The following is a 20,843-nucleotide window of genomic DNA, read 5'->3' on the forward strand; positions in this document are numbered from 1 at the left end:
TTAAATTGTTTAACAGTGAAATATTGTAGTGAGGACTTTTATTTTGAAACAGTTTTTGGCAGAGGAAGCAGTTGAACAGGATGTGTAGTCTTAATAGGGCCAGTTTGTATGCTTAAAGCCTGAGACTGGCAGTTGAGATCCAGGTGGCCTGAACACCTGCCATAGGATTCTAATTGCTTAATGGCCGTATTATGATGTCATAATCGGCAATGTTAAGTCTATGGGGATTTTTAAAACGTTTTTCTTTAATAGTTTAAAAAGTATAAAAGTTTCAAAGTTGAAAAGATATAGCAACCCGATCCGTTTGAAGACCTACGTTACAAAGTTTGAATGAAGTTTCTAAGTTAAACTGTTCAAGAGAAATTGCATCTAGAAAAAGTGGTAAGCGGAATAATAATAATAATAAGAAGAAGTTGCCTAGGAAGAACAGTACAGTGCATTTTCATGCACTGTAATAAATCGGATAACAATAGAGTGCATTTTCATGCACTCTAATTAATCTGTCACCATATGCCTATGCCTACGTTTGCAAAGAGGAGAACATTTTAATTTGATTCACAATGAAACGTTACATTTAATGTAGACGTTGACAATAGGTTAGTTTTGCTTGTTGTTGGTGGTGTTACTGCATCTCTTAGTTATGCAATGCAAAATTGTTCCCTCGCTATTGGAAGCTCCTGTAGACGCATTTCAAAACATCGTGACATAGGCTAGTGACAATGGCCCCACATTTTTGAGATACCCCTACCGGAGGTAGAACTAAACGCACCAATGTTTTTCCTTATCTCTAAGGTCTCCCATATATGAAATGGATTCTTAGCTAAAAATATTTTACTGCTAAGATTGTTAAATTAACAGATATTGTTATACACCCCAAAACCTACTAACCGACTAAAATATAGCCTGTCCGTATGGGAGTTAAGGCATATAAACTAGTGCAGATCAATCACACAGGCTCTGAGAGCTTTGAAACTTGGCATGTTTATAGTCAGGAAGTTGCTTTACCTACTAGAAAAGACTAGATGGGAATATCTTGATGTATGGAATGAATAGAGACATGTAAACATACAACTAAAATAAGCAGACATGCAACATGACATGAACATGGACATGAATATCTATGCAGAATGTTTTTATTTACTTTGTCGCTGCTTTACCAGGGATTATCATAGAAACACATATGATGGCTTATGGGAAAGGTGGGGTTGTACTGAATCCAACAATACCAAATATGTAAATATAGTATGACAAGTTAGGGTGTTCTGTCACTCAATGTATGAGGTGTCTAAAATGAAAGAAAACAGAACACTAGCAAAGTACAGTCTCAAGTCCAAATCACATTATCAGTGGTGAGAAGAATGTTGATAAATTCATTGTTACTGCAAGGCAAGTGCTGATCTATATTTACATTCAATAATGATACATTTCATATGAAACACAGATCCAATTAAATCAGGTTAACACTGGAATGGAACACCTTTATTAAAATATACATTCACTTGAATTTTGTTTTGGTCAAGTCATTACTGAATAATGGAAAATAATATTGGTAGCTTTTGTCTGTCCAGACCAGCAGTGGACAGTAGAGCCTACACTGCTTACTTCACCCCTAAGTAGCTAAACAGTTAGTTGTAGAAACTACTTTCCCTAGCTAAGAAAGTACTTAGCCCTCTGACTAGGGGTGGGCGATATGGACAAAAAATAATCTCGATATTTTTTGTGATTTTGACGATAACGATAATTAGTCGATATCCTTTAAAAAAAAATGTTAGAAGTCTGAATTACTTTACAGCTCATTATTTATGAATAGCATCAATACAATAATAACCAATAACCTATCCTGTGACTTTTTAACCAAATTAACCAATGCATTATAACTCTATGACACATTTCCAATTTTGCCCACTTGTGTGTGTGGCAATGACATGGTCTAGCCAGCTACATTAAAGAAGATGACTAGGCCTAACAGTTTCCCAAGAGAAAGTCTGAAGCTGAAGTTCCTTTCAAAAACCTTTACTTAGGATTCACTGTAAAACTAAGCAGACCAACAGAGTATATTTAGTTATTTCCTTCGATGTTATGTTTAAGAGAAATCATGTAGGCTAGCATTCCAAGTTACAGAATAGAAACTAATGCGTTAGCTTATGTAGGCTAATGTATATGAGAAATCCCATAGAGATGCTAACGGTTAGCATAATCGATACACGTAGATATTTAGAGCGAACTTCAGTCCATTTACAAAAGGGTTACATGAGAAGAGTTCTTTGTTTACAACTGACTATTAAAATACTCAAAGGCAAATGTTTTCTCTCCATATAATACCATGTAGGAAAAAATGTGACTGTCTCATTAATGCTACGTGAACAGAAGTAGCTGCACAAAATCCCAAGTAGGCTACGTCTGGATCTCGCTACACAAAATAAACATTAGGCCTGCGTGTGACAACGTGGACCCACTAGCGATCATGTGACACTTGCTCTGCTGCAACGGGGCTTCTCTTGCATACACCTCCTGGATTTAGTGAATGTATGGGGTTTCAATGCGTGATTTTGAGTGTTTTTTCCCCATAAGTAATTTAAATACTTGATAATGTAAATTTGCACATTGTTAAAATAACAATCACGATATTATCGCAGACGATATATATCGCCCACCCCTACCTCTGACTAATGTTGCATGTGTAATTCAACTTGATTTGCCTTTCAATGAAAATTCTGAAATGTTTCCTTTTCACTAGTCTCTTGAATTATAAGGCCTTTTCACACAGAGATTACGCTAAATTTGCGGGAAGAGGAGACGTCTTTTTGCCGCAACGTGTGTCTGAAAATGAGGTGAAAATTTGCAGGATCAGCTAGCAAATTAAAATGTGACGTGCAATAGGGGGCGTGTAGAGTGATAGTGGTAGGCCTTATTATGCGTGGGCCTTCAGATGCAGCAGGTGTGTGATTTCCAAAACCATGGTGGGAGAACCGACTGCACTTTGGTTAGCTTGCATTTGTAGTACCCTACAAATGCAAGTGAAGTTGCTTTGTTGTTGCTTATGACCCATTCACACTGGTGCCGGAACGAAAAAACTCGGAAAAATGTCTAGGGGGCTTGGTAGTAAATTTGGCGAGACACTTTGTCCCGCCGTTCCGCCTCGGTCTATGTGAAGGGGACAGTCGTTCCGCGATTCTGGTACATAAAATCGCGGCGATTTTGGCAGTGTGAAAAGGCCTACTGAGAATGTCTTACAGACATTAAATCCAAAGCGTGTGGGAAACATTTTGAAAAGGGCGAGAAAAAAAGATCCTTATGTCCAAAACCCCACAGTAGAAGGCCTCCAACGCATACTTACCCTTGCTCAGCAGAGAGAGAGATTGTGATGTCCATAAAACTCTGGCTCCATATACAGATGATATTTTCTCCAAAATCAAAGTTTCATATCATGTATAGCGAACTACTGCAGTAAGACAAAAATCAGTGAGCAGCAGCAAGCACATCTGCACCAAGAAGGCTGAGTAGGGCTGATGCAACATAATTTCAAATGCGGAGAGATTGTTTCATTTGTGGAAAGGCCAGCTCTAAACCAGAACCTCTAACAGCAATTTCAACTGGAACAGTCGCAAGTACCAGAGACAAGGTCCTTCGGGCAGCTTCTGAAAGGCTTGTAGATATACATCTTCGAATTCTTTCCTGCCCAGATCTTTTTGCATGATACCAAATACCATAAAATGCCTTGCACGCTACATCTCTAAATGAAATATAGCAGAAGCCATAGAAAAGAATGAAAAAAGCAGACCAATGTCTATAACAAAGCCTTTATTAAGCTCACTGAAGACATTGATAAAACAGTATTGTCCAAAGGTATGAAAGTGAGGACTCAACTCCTTGACTGATAGCTGTGAGAACATACTAAATACCATTGCTGAGCAAGAAGGTGTGTCAACACAAGAAATATAGATCAAGGACAGTGGTGTCTACATCCCAACTGGCCCCACTGGAGTTGCTGAACATGGAATTGTTGATGCAGCCATCGACAACTTTTACCAAAATGAAGACACCTTGGATGGGAAGTGTACAACTCATGCTTTGACGTCTGTTGTGTTCCGAAGAGGCCAAGTCTCCACACCAGATAAATGCCTAGCACAGGTTCCCTCAGGTTCAGAGGTCCCTCACCACCTTAAACACGATTGATATGAATGGATGGAGATAAACTTTACAGGTACATTTTGTCCATTCTTTTACGCTTCACATCCAGGGTGTCTTCATTTTGGTCAAAGTTGCTGATGGCTGCATCACAAATTCCATGTTCAGCAACTCCAGTGGGGCCAGTTGGGATGTAGACACCACTCTCTGTCCTTGATATCTGGTCTGCTGCAACAGATGTGAGAAGTGCCTAACTTCTGTATAGGAAACAGTGTCCCATTGCACTGAGCTCATTGATGACTGTCTTACTACCAAACTCATGATGTATCAAAATGGGAAGTCCCAGTGTGATTGGCGTATGGATGTGACAGCTCTGTTCAGTGAGTTCATGACAAATTAACACACAGATTCTCCTTTGAAGCTGGGTCATCACCACATGTTTGGTCATTTCTGTGGGCATGTTAATCAACACACCAGTTCACAAAGTCATACAGGATGTTGGGTACATACTTGCTGCATTGGAAACATAATAGACAGTCACTGCTGACATATTACTCACTGTCATGCTCTACCTGATCCATGCTTTTCCTCAATATGTCTGCAGCCCTGTGTAATATTTGGATTTCGGAAAGACTCTGACTTGTCTGTGGAAGCGTAGTCTCAGTCTACTGTTATTTCTGTGAGTTTAGCAGCTTCCCTGCACAATATGGTCATACTATCTGAGCAGATCAGATCTGACTGTCTTGGACGTGGAACAAATGCAAGCCTGTCTTTGTAATGCAGTATCAGCTTTTCCTTTAGTTTCCAGGATCTATATTTCTTGTGTTGAACTATAGACACACCTTCTTGCTCAGCAATGGTCATTAGTATGTTGTCATAGCTATCAGTCAAAGAATTGAGATCTCACTTTTATATCTTTGGACAATACTGTTTTATCAATGTCTTCAGTGAGCTTTTTTTTTTTTTTTTTTTTTCTTTCTTCAGTGAGCTTAATAAACGCTTTGTTATAGACATTGGTCTGCTTTTTTGATTCTTTTCTATGGCTGCTGTTATATTTCGTTTAGAGATGTAGTGTGCAAGGCACATTTTATGGTATTTGGCATCATATGCAAAGAGATCTGTGCATGAAAGAATTTGAATGTACATCTTCATCAAGCCTTTCAGAAGCTGCTCGAAGGACCTTGTCTCTGGTACTGGGGACAGCCGTGGCCTACTGGTTAGGGGTTTGGGCTTGTAACCGAAGAGTTACCGTTTCGATCCCCGACCCAGAAGGAAAAAAAGGCGGGGGAAGTGGTTGAGCACTGCTCTCCCATGCCCACATCCATGGTGCCCTTGAGCAAGGCACCTAACCCCTCACTGCTCCCCGAGCGCCACTGTAATAAGGCAGCTCACTGCTCCGGGTTAGTGTGTGCTTCACCTAATTGTGTTCACTGTGTGTTCACTAATTCACGGATGGGATAAATGCAGAGACCAAATTCCTTGTATACGCAAGTATACTTGGCCTATAATTTACATTGCCCCTGTACCAGTCGAAATGGCTGTCAGAGGTTCTGATCTAGCCTTCCCACAAATGAAACAATCTCTCAGTATTTGAAACTCTCAGTATTTGATACTCGGCCTTATTGGTGCAGATGTGCTCTCACTCTCAACATTTGCAACTTGCTGCTGCTCACTGATTTTTGTCTTACTGCAGTAGTTCACTCTACATGATATGCAACTTTGATTTTGGAGGAAATATCATCTGTATATGGAGCCAGAGTTTTATGGACATCACAATCTCTCTCTCTGCTGAGCAAGGGTAAGTATGCGTTGGAGGCCTTCTACTGTGGGGTTTTGGACATGGGGATCTTTTTTCTTGCCCTTTTCAAAATGTTTCCCACAAATGATACAAAGCTTTGGATCCAATGCCTGTAAGACATTCTCCATAATTCAAAAGAAAAATTATATACATTTCAGAATTTTCATCGAAATGCAAATCAAGTTGAATTACACATGAAACATTGGTCAGAGGGCTAAGAGCCAATCTCAATTCTCTATTTTACCTCTTCCCCTTCATTTTGCGCGTGCACGTGAGACGAAGGGCTATCTCAATTCTTATTTCGATCGAGGGGTAGGGATTAGGGATGTAACGGTATGAAAATTTAACCTCACGGTTATAGTGACCAAAATTATCACGGTTTTCGGTATTATCACGGTATTTTTAAAAGTGTGTTCAATATGTTCAGAAAGCACTGATAGGCCTACACAAGCTGAAATAGTTTTATATAGAACTGCAAATCATCTGAACATCTAATATTTACAGATATCTAGGCTATATTTAACATTTATTTTATATTTGGCCTGTTATGAAATCATGTATTGAACAATTTAAGCACAGTTCAGCTTTAAGAAACTCAAATAGCCTAGATGCATGCTTAGCATTTTGTGATCTACTTTCACAAACTCTTAGTCAGCTGTCCTCTGATTTACCGATATATAGGCGATATTCGTAACATTTATTTTGTATTTGGCCCATTATGAAATCATGTGGAACAATTTAAACACATTGTAAAACTTAAAGCCCAAATTTGGAGACATCCATGCATGTCGAAATGTACTGCAAATTCAAAAGTGGATTACTCTGGAACGGCTAACTGTACAGGGGACTGCTTTACACCTTTATGTTCGGTAAGGTCTGCTGTTTATTCTGATATATGGTTTGTCATGTGTTAAACGAAAGGTTCGTGAAGTATTGCACCGAGAGGAATGGGTAGGGAGATGGACGAAAACCTTCAGTAGAATTTATGATTAAATTTAATTATATTATTTACGTTTCTCGCGAACCGTTCACCACAGCAATTCGCGGCTAACATCGTTTAAAAGCTGAGAAAAAGCTCTTTCATGTGATGTCTGTGTGATGAGTAGGCTACTTCGCGAGTAGTTCAACTGAGAAGAATAGGTGAATTTAGACGCACTTTCTTTCTTGCGCTGTCACTTTCTCCACTGCGTAAAATAAATTAATTTGCGCTGTGAATGCTAAGATTATTTTGACAGGCCATAGGCTAAATAAAATTCGCTATTAGTAGGATGCAAAGCAGAATATTGAAAGAAGGGCACCAAGGGCACCGTGGCCTGTAAACCTCTGATTTTCAAAGGGACATCACGGCCAACACAAGGGGCAAAAACGTGGCCGCCGTGAAATTCCTACCCTGAGTGAGACCAAAGTAAGTGTTCGAAATAAAACTTTAGGCTACTGTGTTCTTCTGATAACGTGAGTGGAATGGATTTAATGTGCACGCGAACATAAAAAGACGCAGAGTGCAAATGTTAGAGTGCAAGTTTTGCGGTGAAAATGTTCCGCCTTTTAAAATCAGGTGTAGCCTAATCCAATTCGCAGTTAAAACCATCAATTAGGCTACACAACAGAATCAGTAGGGTACCAATTTTGCTTCATTGTACCAGGCCTACTGTATGTCAAAAGCAGGCTCGGATGAAGCTGGGAAGGATTAAACACACGGTTTCAACACCGTGATAATCAACCGTGATAATTATGATATTTCAAAAGAAAACGGTAATTGTTATCGTCAACATTTTTATCACGGTTTATCATTATACCGGTAATCGTTACATCCCTAGTAGGGATAAGGGCTAGATACCCCTTAAAACCAAGTAAGATCGGGAGCTTACTTGAAACCGAGGGGTAAGAGAAATACCCAACATACAACGCTCACACCTGAAAAATAAGCACACGAGAGATTCATTGTCATGAAGTGTTGGCATTAATAAGGATTATAAAATTAAAATGGTAATTGATTTATGTTGCATTCAATCTTGTGACCATATATTGAAGGTCCTGTTCTTCACGAGGAAGTTTTCAAAAATCGCTGTTTTGTGAACGTTAACAGCACATCATTATTTGCGCGAATGTCTCGTATTTTACATATTTCCATGTCTACCCCGCGAATTGGCAGCATACCATGTCAGAAAAGTCCAACAGCAGCTAAATTCGCTGAACTTTTTTACCGCTCGTCTGATATGAATGCTGCATAGGCCTACTGCTGCCGACTCCTCGCATAGGCTATTACAGGTAGCGATTGCTTCTGATGTCAAGTAACGACCATTTGGATATTATTGTTAAATATCGAAGGAGTTGTGGGATGTTTACATAGCAAACTGCATGTTTATTTTGTCCCCCATCCCTGTTTCATTCACCCGGACCAGAAGGTAGGCTGCGAACGAACACGTTCTGCTGTTGTTGAAATAATTCCTGAACGGTTTTATTCCGAGCTGAAAATGCAATGATAGCCTATTTGACAGAAGACAGGTTGCTAGTGACAAAATATTAGCTTTCAGTGTGGTACGATCTCTGTAAATTACGTTAATTCAAGTGTTTCAATCATTTAGCTCTCCCTTATGGTTGGCTAGTGGTATCTCATTTCCAAGGGGAATATTCTTCACCCCTATGTCTTGCCACTCGGTTTCGAGGGACAAGGGCTAGGGGTAAGATGAAGGGATAGGGGAAGGGGTAAAACAGAGAATTTAGATTGGCCCTAAGTACTTTCTTAGCTAGGGAAAGTAATTTCTACAACTAACTGTTTAGCTACTTAGGGGTGAAGTAAGCAGTGTATGCTCTACTGTCCACTGCTGGTCTGGACAGACAAAAGCTAACAATATTATTTTCCATTATTCAGTAATGACTTGACCAAAACAAAATTCAAGTGAATATAAATATTTTAATAAAGGTGTTCCATTCCAATGTTAACCTGATTCAATTGGATCTGTGTTTCATATGAATTGTTTAATACTGGGACATATGAAATGTATCATTATTAAATGTAAATATAAAGCAGCACTTACCTTATGTAACTTACTTTGCAGTAACAATGAATGTCAACATTCTCCTCACCACTGATAATGTGATTTGGACTTGGAGACTGTATTTTGCCAGTGTTCTGTTTTCTTTCATTTTGGACACCTCATACATTGAGTGACAGAACACCCTGATTCGTCATACTATATTTACATATTTGGTATTGTTGGATTCAGTACAACCCCATCTTTCCCATAAGCCATATGTGTTGCTATGATAATCCCTGGTAAAGCATCTACAAAGTAAATGAAAACATTCTGCATAGATATTCATTTTTTGCATGTCCGCTTATTTTAGGTGTATGTTTACATGTCTCTATTCATTCCATACATCAAGATATTCACATCCAGTCTTCTAGTAGGTAGAGCAACTTCCTGACTATAAACATGCCAAGTTTCAAAGCTCTCAGAGCTTGTGTGATTGATCTGCACTAATTTATATGCCTTAACTCCAATACGGACAGGCTATATTTTTAGTTCTTTTTTGGTTTTGGGGTGTATAACAATATCTGTTAATTTAACAATCTTAGCAGTAAAATATTTTTAGCTAAGAATCCATTTCATATATGGGAGACCTTAGAGATGAGGAAAAACATTGTTGGGTTTAGTTCTACCTCCGGTAGGGGTATCTAAAAAACTAAAGCTCTTTCTGACCATTTGTCACTTAGCCTAACATGAAATGACACAAAAAAAACTGTTTCTGAATAGGTCTGAATAGGAATAGTGAGTTAGGAGTCCTCGCGACTTCTTTTAAGCTTGTCACCGACGTAGATGCTACTTTTAGGGCTAATGCTTTGTGAATTACTCTTAGTAAAAAAAAAAAATAGGAGTCCTAAAGTTACTAGTGACGAAGTGCAAGCCTCTCATATCAAATGACCATGGCATTACGCTAAGCAACATAATTCCCATACATAGCACAGTGTTTCCCACAGAATTGAATTCTATTTGTGGTGGTAGGTGTGCAGAATAAACTCGAATGTAACAGTTTTTAACAAATTAGTGCAGTGCGGTTATGATTCTAACCAGATTTAAGCACATTTTAGTACAACCAGGAAAATCATTGTGTGGTGGTCAATGTTGATATTGTGGTGGGCCGCCACAAATAAGTCAATGTATGGGAAACACTGTAGCAACATAGCCTACATCTCCTCCCTATTGATGGGTTTCATCAGGTCCCTTTCCACAGGTGTATTAATCAAGCACCATGCAGTCTGCATTGATAATCAAGGTGCTTGATTTTATACACCTGTGGAAAGGGACCTGATGAAACCCATGAATTAAGTTACATAGCTAGCCACACAAGAAACTAATGCTACTAAATCTCTGCTTAACAAGCTAAATCTCCGCTTAACATTCTAATAACAAAAGGGGCACATTTATGTTGACCACTACAACATGACTCATTATGTCTGTAACTCTAAAAAAAAACGTACTTTCATAAAGGACGCACGCCATCCAGCACATACACATGGAAACCGATATTTTGGGCACTTGTTTGGCCACAAACTCATCCCTTCTGAAAATGAACTAGGCTAGGCTTAGACGTTCTCTGGCTGCAGTTGCTAGGCAACATCAAATAAACGAAATGAGAGTGTTTCAGTATTAAATGTGTACGTGATTACGAATGGATGTGTGTGGTTTGCAATTAGAATAAACAAGAAATAACATTTCCAATAATTTCCCATTATAAATTACATAATATTTGCACCTTCCTTACTTGTGATGCTCACATAATTCTAATGATCTCACCCTATGTAGATGTGAAATGTAATACAAGGTTGCCACCTAGCGTTCAGATGTAATTAACATTAACGTGACATTTTCTTGCTCGTTCTGTCGTGAACTCCATGCTTTGAGGAAAACAATCTTTTTATCATAGTTCCCTCTTCAATGAGCGATTACCAGCTCGTTTTTGTAACAGAGATAGCTGTTTATTGTCCCTAGGTTTACAGAAACACCTATTCATATTAATATGTATGGAACGTCCACTGTCGACCACTGTTCATTACATGGCCCAGAATGCCTTGCATGTCTTTACAACAAAACAACACAGTAAAACCTAAATGCCCGTAAACATATGCATTTGCATACTTGTAACATTTGTAATAATACTCTCCCATCATAATATTTTTGGTGATGTTTTAGGTGTGCGTATGTGTGGGGAGCTATTGGGGTGTGTGGGCAAGGAAGTTTATCTGTGTATATGTGTGCGTGTGGGACGGGGGGTTAATTGGGTGTGTGTATAATGTAGCAACATTGGGTTGCCATGACAACTCCTGCTCAACTGCTTGGCCCCCTCATTGCTGCTTGCAGCTATATTTATTATTACACATCTTTCCGCTGTCATTGGAGTCTATGGCAGCCCATAGAACCGTACAGTAAAAAGTTGTGAAATTTGACACATTGATTCGGGACAGTATAAAAATTAATTTGAGCAAGTTTTATGCCTGAACCACAGACAGTCTAGCGCCACCAATGGGTCAAAGTTGACATTGCATCCATGCAATTAACTTTTGAACTGTATGCCCGATTTTGAATATCGTGACATCTTTGGAAGACTTGGATGAGGCCGAACTCAACGCACCCCATTAGGATGTAGTCACGAGTCCACATGTCAAGTTTGGTGTCGATACAAGAAAGTGTTGATAATTATAGCACCCCTAATGGTCAAAGCTCACTAAATATATTGTGCGTCTTCAGGATGTGTTCCCGAGTCCATGTACCAAGTTTGGTGTCGATACGAGAAAGTTTTGCTAGTTATAGCGCCCCTAGTGGTCAAAGGTCACTAAATTTATTGTCCTTATTCAAGATGTAGTCCCGAGTCCCGGTACCAAGTTTGGTGTCGATACGAGAAAGTGTTGCAAATTATAGCACCCCTAGTGGTCAAACGTCGCTAAAATTATTGTACGTCCTCAGGATGTGGTCCCGAGTCAATGAGCCAAGTTTGGTTTCGATACGTGAAAGCATTGCTGAAATATGAGCCCACTTCCTATGATTATAGCGCCACATAGTGGTCAAAATTTACCACATTTCTTGAGCGTCCTCCTGATTGGGTCCTGAGCCCATATACCTAGTTTGGTTTTGATACGCGAAAGCCTTGCTGAAATATCACTTCACTTCCTGTTTGGCGGCTTCACGGCCAAACTTGATTGGTCGTGACGGGCGACGGGTTTTGAATATGGCTCCTAAAAGCAATGCATTTATGAGTCATGGTCTGAAGATCGTCTGCGTCAAGTTTCGTGAAAATCGGAGAAACTTTGTGACCTTTGATGCCTTTTAAGTGTTTTTGATTAAATACAATATGGCGGAAGATCCAACATGGCGGAAATTGATGTCATGGGGTGCGTTGAGTTGCGGCCTCATCCAAGACTTCCAAAGATATTGCGATATTCGAAATCGGGCATATGGTTCAAAAGTTAATTGCATGGATGCAATGTCAACTTTGACCCATTGGCGGCGCTAGACTGTCTGTGGTTCAGGCATAAAACTTGCTCAAATTAATTTTTATACTGTCCCGAATCAATGTGCCAAATTTCACAACTTTTTACTGTACGGTTCTATGGGCTGCCATAGACTTCAATGGCAGCAGAAAGAGTGTGTAATAATAATAATAAGAAAAGGTAGAATCACTATGGGTTGCCTCGCAGCTTCGCTGCTTGGCCCCCAATTACGAACATTACATAAAAACAAACGATTTACACGATTACTCCGGTCATATCAACCTAGCAACCGCCATAGCAACCAACATGACCCTAGCAACCACTTATTTAGCATATCAACCACCATATCTACCCTAGCAACACCTTAGCATGATCTCAATTACCCTAGCAACAACCTAATAACTATCACATTATGTCAACATAGCAACCACCATGATTACCCAATCATCCTGCATAGCAACTACTTATTTTGCATAGCAACCACCATATCTACCTTAGCAACCATCTCAATTAACCTAGCAACAATCTACCAACTACCACCACTATGTCAACCTAGCAACCACCATAGTAACCAACATGATTACCCTAGCAACCATCATTATAGTAACCACTTTATTATTGCAACCACCATATCTACCCTAGCAATTCTCTAGCAACCATCTCAAGTACCCCAGTAACAACCTAGCAACCACTTTGATATTGTCAACCAACATGATTACTCTAGCAACCACTTATTTACCAAAGCAACCACCATATCTACCCAAGCAACACCCTAGCAACCATCTCAGTTAACCTTGCAACCATCTCAGTTAACCTTGCAACTATGAAGGTATATTGGGTGCAAAAGTGGCGAGCACATTTAACTGCAGATTTTGCATGTGCACACTACAAACTATAAATCGTGTGTCCTTCATTGATAAGGAAACATGCTGAGGTTACTTACTTTATGAGCAGGCAATGGTAGTCTGAGCGCGATCCAGGATCCAGATCCGGCCGCCTTGTTTTCTCGATCGATTCGCTCGACGTGCACACATACAAATCTTTTTGCTCCTATTATAATGTCACCTAGCCAGGAGCAAAAGTATCATCACTTGTAGAAGCAGATTCGAGCACTTGTATCAATTGACTTGTAGTCGTGCAAGAAAATCAAAGCGATCTGTAGAATTTTATTAATGAGAAATTTTTTCACAGATGCACAACTTCGGATGCATTAGTTCACATTTGGGTTTACAAATGCACGAATGTTGTGCATGTTCTCAGATTATGAAACACGGATTTGCAAATGTGTTTCGCACCAACTGCGCTGCAACAAAGTCCTTTTAGGCAAGTCCCTCCACTCGGCGGCCATATTGCAACGCTTTTTGGGCACTCATCGGGCATCCTATTCAGCAGAAATGCGCCCATCTCAATTACCCTACTTACACCATAGTAACTATCTTTGCATTGTCTGTTTTAACTACATATGCTATTCAACATCTTACATTTTGCATTTTCATGCACTGGCAATTCCTTGGAAAGGCATTTCTAGTTAATGGATGCTGTTGCACCATTATTTCCCTTTGAGTTTGAATAAAGTAATATATACTAATATATAAAGGTAAGGTAACTTTATTTATACCCGAGGGTAGATTTGGTTTGCAGTAGAGTGAGTAGGCTGCTTCCACACACACAGACAACACTTACAGTAGGACAACAATAGAGAAAGTGACATGACAGTGACAACGGTGCTTAAAACAAGAAGCATGGATACAGATATACAAAAGGTATTAGTATAATAAAAAAAGATGCTGAACAGAGTAAAAACCATCATGGCAGATACAAAACTAAGTCAAAATAAATAGATAATGAATACTTTCATACTATTTATTACCGCTGTTGCATGTTGTTGCTCCAAAGTAACATACTGAAATGTATATACTGAAATGTATCTGTTCCAAAAATATTTTTTCAAAATATTTTTTAATTGCTTATTGTGCTTCATTTTGTAAATAAGTGTGGGCAAATATTTTTTTAATCCATTATTTCATATAGCATGCAATAGAGGGTTAAGCACCAAATTTGATACTGCAATGTTAATTTGTAACATTCTTAATACAGCCCTCGGTAGCGCTTAGCTGAAAAGGTGCTTAAGCCAGTGGCAGAATGTGCGCAGGTATGTTATTTTTGTGAAATTCCTTCCTAACCAGAGCACTGTGTGATACTCCTGGTGTGGACCCGCAGCTGATCAGCGAGGAATGGGTGTATAACCACTACCGCTGGATAGTGTGGAAGAGGGCTTCCATGGAGAGGGCCTTTCCCCAGGAGCTGGGAGGCCTTTGCCTTACCCCAGAGCAGGTGCTACTGCAACTAAAGTACAGGTACAGCTCCCTCCTGTTTCTACACATAGAGAACCTGGCTCAGATATGGTCTGCTGACTGTACTTGGTTAATCAGGTATGATGTGGAGGTTGACAGGAGCCAGAGATCAGCCCTGAGGAAGATCATGGAGAGAGATGACTCCCCAGCCAAGACATTGGTCTTGTGTGTATGTGATGTGGAGACCTCTGGAACAACCGGCAAAACTGAAGGACCAATATCCACCATCTGGCTAACTGATGGCTGGTACATGATCAGGGCTGCACTAGACCCTCCCCTTGCTACTTTGCTGCAGAGAGGGCGCTTGAGTGTGGGAGACAAGCTGGTGACTCATGGAGCTGAGCTGGTGGGCTCTCAGGATGCCTGCCCTCCTCTGGAGGCTCCTAAATCTTTGATGTTGAAGGTGAGAGAGCATCATTAACAGATCGGATTGGCCACATCCGTCACAGTCACATGATCATAGTTCTCCACGACAAATTGTGAAATGGGTGTCTGAGAAATGCAAGGGGTAAGACTGAGAGGTTCCTCACATGTTTTACTGTTCAGAGTTTTGCGAGAGATGTGCATCGCTGCCTTGGTTGCAAATTTACAGGAATTTTCTCAATAGACTTTTACTAATGTTAATGAACTATAATCAATTATTCACTAAACTCGGACGTCACCCGTCTGCCCCCATCACAACCCGCATTACGATAACACACACACAGCTGACCTGATACCTTCCTCAATAAATGACTATTGAAAAAGGCCATTTTACATTCAACTTTTAAATGTATATATGATCGCTGCGGCAACATAAAGGCTTGAAAAAGAAATAGGCAGGACACTTGTAGGAAACCAAAGCAAAAATAATATCAATAATATCAATATAAGGTACTTTTGAATATAGGGTACTTTAGGCTGGACATCTAAATGAAAACAAACGTTGGGAAAAATGTAAAAACTAATGCCATGTCTCATTCAAATTTTTAAACTATTGGATAATCATGGCAATTTCTTTATTAGCAAGTGGTTGGCTATGCAACATGACATGACACATGAAGGCTAAAAAAAAAAGGGCTGGAGCTGGACACCTGTCATTAGTCTATATGTTCTCACTCAGAAAAAATAACATATCTACATGTTCTGGGGTGAGGCGTGTGGCAATCTGTTTACTGGCAATCTGGCTGCTGAAAATACTAGCTCAGATGGGACGCAGTTTGTGGGTAGGCCTACACATATAGCCTACACTTATAGATAGCGCCGTGCCAATTTAGCAAACATCGGGAATTTTGTTATGTTGATTTTCCACCAATCTGTGGAATTTGTATCCAGGGGAGACAGGCTATCTTCAAGGTAACTCTCCACTTCTGCACACAAAATTTGTGCTGTTTCAAAAATGCGCGAGACCTTCACGGATATTCATTTACTTTCAAAATCAGTCGACTAATTTCTTAAAGGAACTCTCCAACATTTTGGGAAATTGGCTTATTCACAGTCTCCCCCCATAGTTAGATAAGACGATGCATACACTTCTTGTCTGTGCATGCCTGAAGCACCCACCGTTAGCATAGCTTAGCATAGTTTATTGAGGTGGGCAGTTCCAACTAGCCTATAGCACCCAAATAGTGAGATAAAAACACCAACATTTTCTCATTTATATGTTGGCAAAAGTTTGATCAACTAGCTAACTAGCTCTGCTGGTGGGAAAAAGCATGGGACTCATGAGTTTTGCCGACTCTATACACAATGTAATTGGCCTGATAGAAGTTTCATTTTTCCAGCTCGCAAGCCAACGGAGAGTTGCTAGACAACCCTGGCTGCAAATTACATTAGGGTGCGTCTAGATTCTAGGCTAGGGGAGATGGTGAATAAGCTCATTTTCCAAAATGTTGGCATGTTCCTTTAATGACAAATAATAGATCATCGATTATTCATTAACAGCCCTAGACCCAATACGATTCAGGGATGATTTACAGAGGTTGGACAAAATAGATAGATAACATGGTCTCGGTCACTGAGTTTTGCATGGAGTGAACTTGATTCTTGCTAACAGCCTTATGCCTATCCGCCTAAGTTAGCTAAAACATTAGCTCCCTCTCCCTCATTTACTGACTGTTGACTCTTGCTCCTGGGTGACTGTAGATTTCAGCTAACAGCACCAGACCAGCACGGTGGGATACCAGGCTGGGATACCACTGTGACCCACGCCCTTTCCAGCTCCAGCTAGACACCTTGTTCAGTAATGGAGGTGTGGTGGGCTGTGTGAATTTACTGGTGCTCAGGAGCTACCCCATGCAGGTAGGACGAGTCACCTCATGACACATGGCACCCTAAAGGAATTCAGTGTGTGAGACTGTTGGTATTTGATGTGTGAGACTTCCGCCCCAACAGTGGATGGAGAAAACAGCTGGAGGGGTGTTCATCTTCCGCAGTGAGCGTGCTGAGGAAAGGGAAGCCAGGAGTCATGAGGAACAGAAGCAGAAGGCCATGGAGTCACTCTTCAGCCGCATTCAGACTCAGCTGGAGAAGGAGGAGGAGCAAAGTATTTTGCATACCTAAATATGTCAATCATCTTATATATTCTCAGCATAGCTTGACTGAACCTTTTTCTTTTGTCTCGCAGAAAGGAAAAATAGGAGGGTACAGAAACAGACACTTAGTCGTCGAGAGATGGAAACTTTACAAGATGGGGAGGAACTTCATGAGGCCATGGAGTCTGACCCAACGTACCTACAGGTCAGTCACAGACAGACCGGCGGACATACAGGGGTTGGACAGTGAAACTAGAACACATGGTTTTAGGCCACAAATTATTAGTATGCCGTACAGGAGCCAGTACAGCATCAGTTGTTCTTGAGAATGACAAGAGCACGGTGACCAGAGGGATTTGAGCCATTCTAGAATAGGAATGGGAATCCGGAATTTTCTAGTGATCAACCTGAGTAGTGAAGAAATGTGGCATATGAGAATGAACATCTGGCTGTTATAGTCTATAATAATGTGTGTGATAGACTGAACTTTGTTTTAATGTTTGATTTGCCTTAGCCCCAAATAGGTTGAGAACCACTGGTCTAGAGTATGACAGTGATACATCATGCTTCAGTTCAATGTGCCGTTTCAGGTTTGTTGTGGATGTGACTGAAGTGCGGATTTTCTTTTTCAAAGCCGGCGGGCAAAGTTTGCACAGAAATATAAGATTTCCCCCAACCTCACCGACCTTCTCATGAAACTCATTTAAATGATCATACGACGCCTCCTTGCTGCTTTGTCGCCTACAATTCTGCCTTTCTCAAACTTCTTTGACCTGAGACATTTAATTACTTTAGTTTCATTGTTTTTGCATGGTTGCATGATGCTTGCATGAGAAATACTTCTCAAAACAATGTCAGCAATTATATGGGTACCATTGTTTTGGGATGTTTCCCTTGACAAGCATCATACACTGGGAGGCAGAAAGAATATACTATATAATTACATTTCATTTGAATGCCTGAATGTAAGGATTCAGGAAACCCAATACCAGCTTTTGTGAATTGTAAATGGATCAGATAGGCCTAAATCACTGATCTGGAGATCTTAGTAATTTAGACTAATTAATAGCTTTTGGCCACGTTATATTCAAATTTGACTTTAATACTTAATGCTAGACTGTGTTTTATATAGTCTGTGCTCTGTTTTTAAGGAAGTTGCATAAATCCACATTCTATTAAATGTCATTTCATAATTAAATAGCCTTCCAATAGGTTGAAGCGGAGCTTAATTGTATGCCTCTATGGTTATGGTTATGGTTATGGATTTAGCAGACGCCTTTGTCCAAAGCGACACATTACACAATAAAAACAACATAATAATATTTAAAATTGAACAGGGAACAGATTAGAATGTAGGTCAAATATAATAAGGAGAATAGTTATAATACACAACAATATCAATTCAATCAATAGCCTAATAAAAAGCAATGGAAAAAAAGGGGAAAGGCAATAATAAAACAATAATTTCCATTCAATCAATAATATAAAAACAATGACATGCTAAGACTACATTAAGGAGAATATCAATAATAAACAATAATGTCAAATTAATTAACAGCCCAATTGAAATAAAACAACATTATACAAACTATAACACATAAGCGCTTAAACAACTAAGTATATGTTGAATAGGAATGTCTTTAGACCCCTCTTAAACGACCCAAAATTACCACAGGAACGGAGAGCACTGGGCAATTCATTCCACCAACATGGAACCACTGAAGAAAAGAGTCTGGAATTAGACCCAGTTTTCATGACTGGTCGACACAACAGACGCTCGCCTCTATGTTTGATGACACCAAATTAGCAAGTATTTCCTACTGATTGCAGAAACATTTGTTTTCTTTTTCTGTCGGTCCGCCGCTCCTTGATCAATTGCGCAGCAAATTATCAGATGAAGCCCCGGGAATAATTTCACTCCGCAGACCAGCAGTGTCCACGTTGTGGACTGCGGCCCATAGAGAAATGCTGGCCTACATGATGCTTTTGTTTTGATGACTCATGCGGTGGTGCGACACTGGTGGCTGGCCTTACCAGATCGGGTGTTTTTTCCGCTACCTATTAAGGCCTGTTTACAGTGTTTACGGTTTGCGGTGTTTTTACGGTGTGCCGGGTTTTCGCCTGGAAGGCTCCATAGAAATCTGGCACCCTATTGAAGAAAGTTAAACTGAGAGAGCGTGCCGTTCACAGACACCAGAATGAACGTGTTCACAGTAACGTTCATCAGGCAGTAATACAGTATGTTCAGTTCACGTTCGCCCAAAATATGAACGAGTTCATGAACTTTCGCACAACACTGGCGCTTACCCCTTCTTTATTTACGGTCTTGTCGCTGAATTCACCTTATTCACCCCGCGGCCAGAATGAGGCTACAGGGTACAATTGCCATTACACCTCGGTCCAGAATATGGCAGTAATGCACTCCGTTTGCAAACTGCCAAAAAAAAATAGCTCACCGAAAAAGAAGGGTTCTTCTTGCCTGTTCTTCTTTTTCAGTGAGTGTTTTTTGGCAGTTTGCAAACAGAGCAATGGCAAGTGTACCCTGTAGCCTCGTTTTGGCCGCGGGTTAATAAGGCGAATAGCACCTACACACCACCAATGTAATGACATTACAGATACAGTGCAACCAGAAAGTTTTCAGACCCTTTGAAGTTTTCCACATTGTTATGTTTCAGACTTATCTTAAAATGGATTCAATATTTTTTTCTCATCAATCTACACACAATCCTCCACAAAAAGCAGGTGTTTGGAGTGTTTTGTACATTTATAAAAAAAAAAAAAAGATAAGAAAGTAAAATGGCCAGATGGAAGTCATTTTCTGCCGGGAGTTTGCCAAAAAGCACCTGAACGACTCTCAGACCATGAAAAGTCTGGTCTGATGAAACAAAGACTGAACTATTTGGCCACAATTCCCAACGACATGTGGAAGAAACCAGTCACTGAGCTGCACTGATTGTTGTCCTTCTTTCCTACGCTTCTCTCATCTTCTCAAAGGAACTCTGGAGCTCATTCATAGTGACCATTGGGTCCGTGGTTACCTGTCTGACCAAGGCCCTTCGTCTTCGACTGTTGGTTGTTCCAAACTTTTCCATTTGCGAATGATTGAGGCTACAGTGGTCTTGGGCACTTTCAATGCTGCAGAAATGTTGGGGAAAGCTTGCATCTTTCCCCATATCTGTGTCTTCATACAAACCTGTCTTGCGGGTCTACAGACAATTCTCTCGACTTGGCAGCTTGGTTTTCACTCTGACTTACACCATCAACTGTGAGACCTTATATATGTGTGCCTCCCCTAATAATGTCCAGTGAATTCATTTAGGCACAGGTGGACTCCAATTAAGTTGTAAAAGCATCTCAAAGACCATTGATAGAAGTAGGATGCACCAGAGCTCAATTGCAAGCATCGTAGACAAGTGCTATTTTTGAGATATGTGCATCCTAGAGGCATCTCTTAGTAAAAGTTGGGAACAGGAGTTTTTATCATAATTAAGGTGTGCTGAATCCAACTAGCCCTGTTCCCAAGCTGAATTTTGTGTTTTTGACCATCTAATTAGCATAAA

The 20,843-nt window shown here is 40.1% G+C and overlaps 1 protein-coding gene across 3 annotated transcripts in view; it reads left to right on the forward strand.

The window, feature by feature from the left end:
- Window positions 1-20,843, forward strand: part of brca2 (BRCA2 DNA repair associated) — a 65,808-nt gene that overhangs the window by 37,004 nt on the left and 7,961 nt on the right. For all 3 annotated transcript variants that reach the window (XR_012986490.1, XM_076281828.1, XM_076281829.1), the window contains 5 exons: window positions 14,603-14,773; window positions 14,849-15,173; window positions 16,895-17,050; window positions 17,144-17,294; window positions 17,376-17,488. Coding sequence is in view for 2 of the 3 variants with exons in the window: in XM_076281828.1 (XP_076137943.1) it covers window positions 14,603-14,773; window positions 14,849-15,173; window positions 16,895-17,050; window positions 17,144-17,294; window positions 17,376-17,488 (916 nt within the window). In the remaining variant the exon portion in view is untranslated. The remainder of the gene's footprint in view (window positions 1-14,602; window positions 14,774-14,848; window positions 15,174-16,894; window positions 17,051-17,143; window positions 17,295-17,375; window positions 17,489-20,843) is intronic.

The sequence above is a fragment of the Alosa pseudoharengus genome, unplaced genomic scaffold (genome assembly GCF_046254945.1).
Source record: "Alosa pseudoharengus isolate Yale_2024_CS ecotype anadromous, Long Island Sound unplaced genomic scaffold, YU_APseudo_1.1 YU_APseudo_1.1_scf_13, whole genome shotgun sequence".
Taxonomy (NCBI): domain Eukaryota; kingdom Metazoa; phylum Chordata; class Actinopteri; order Clupeiformes; family Clupeidae; genus Alosa; species Alosa pseudoharengus.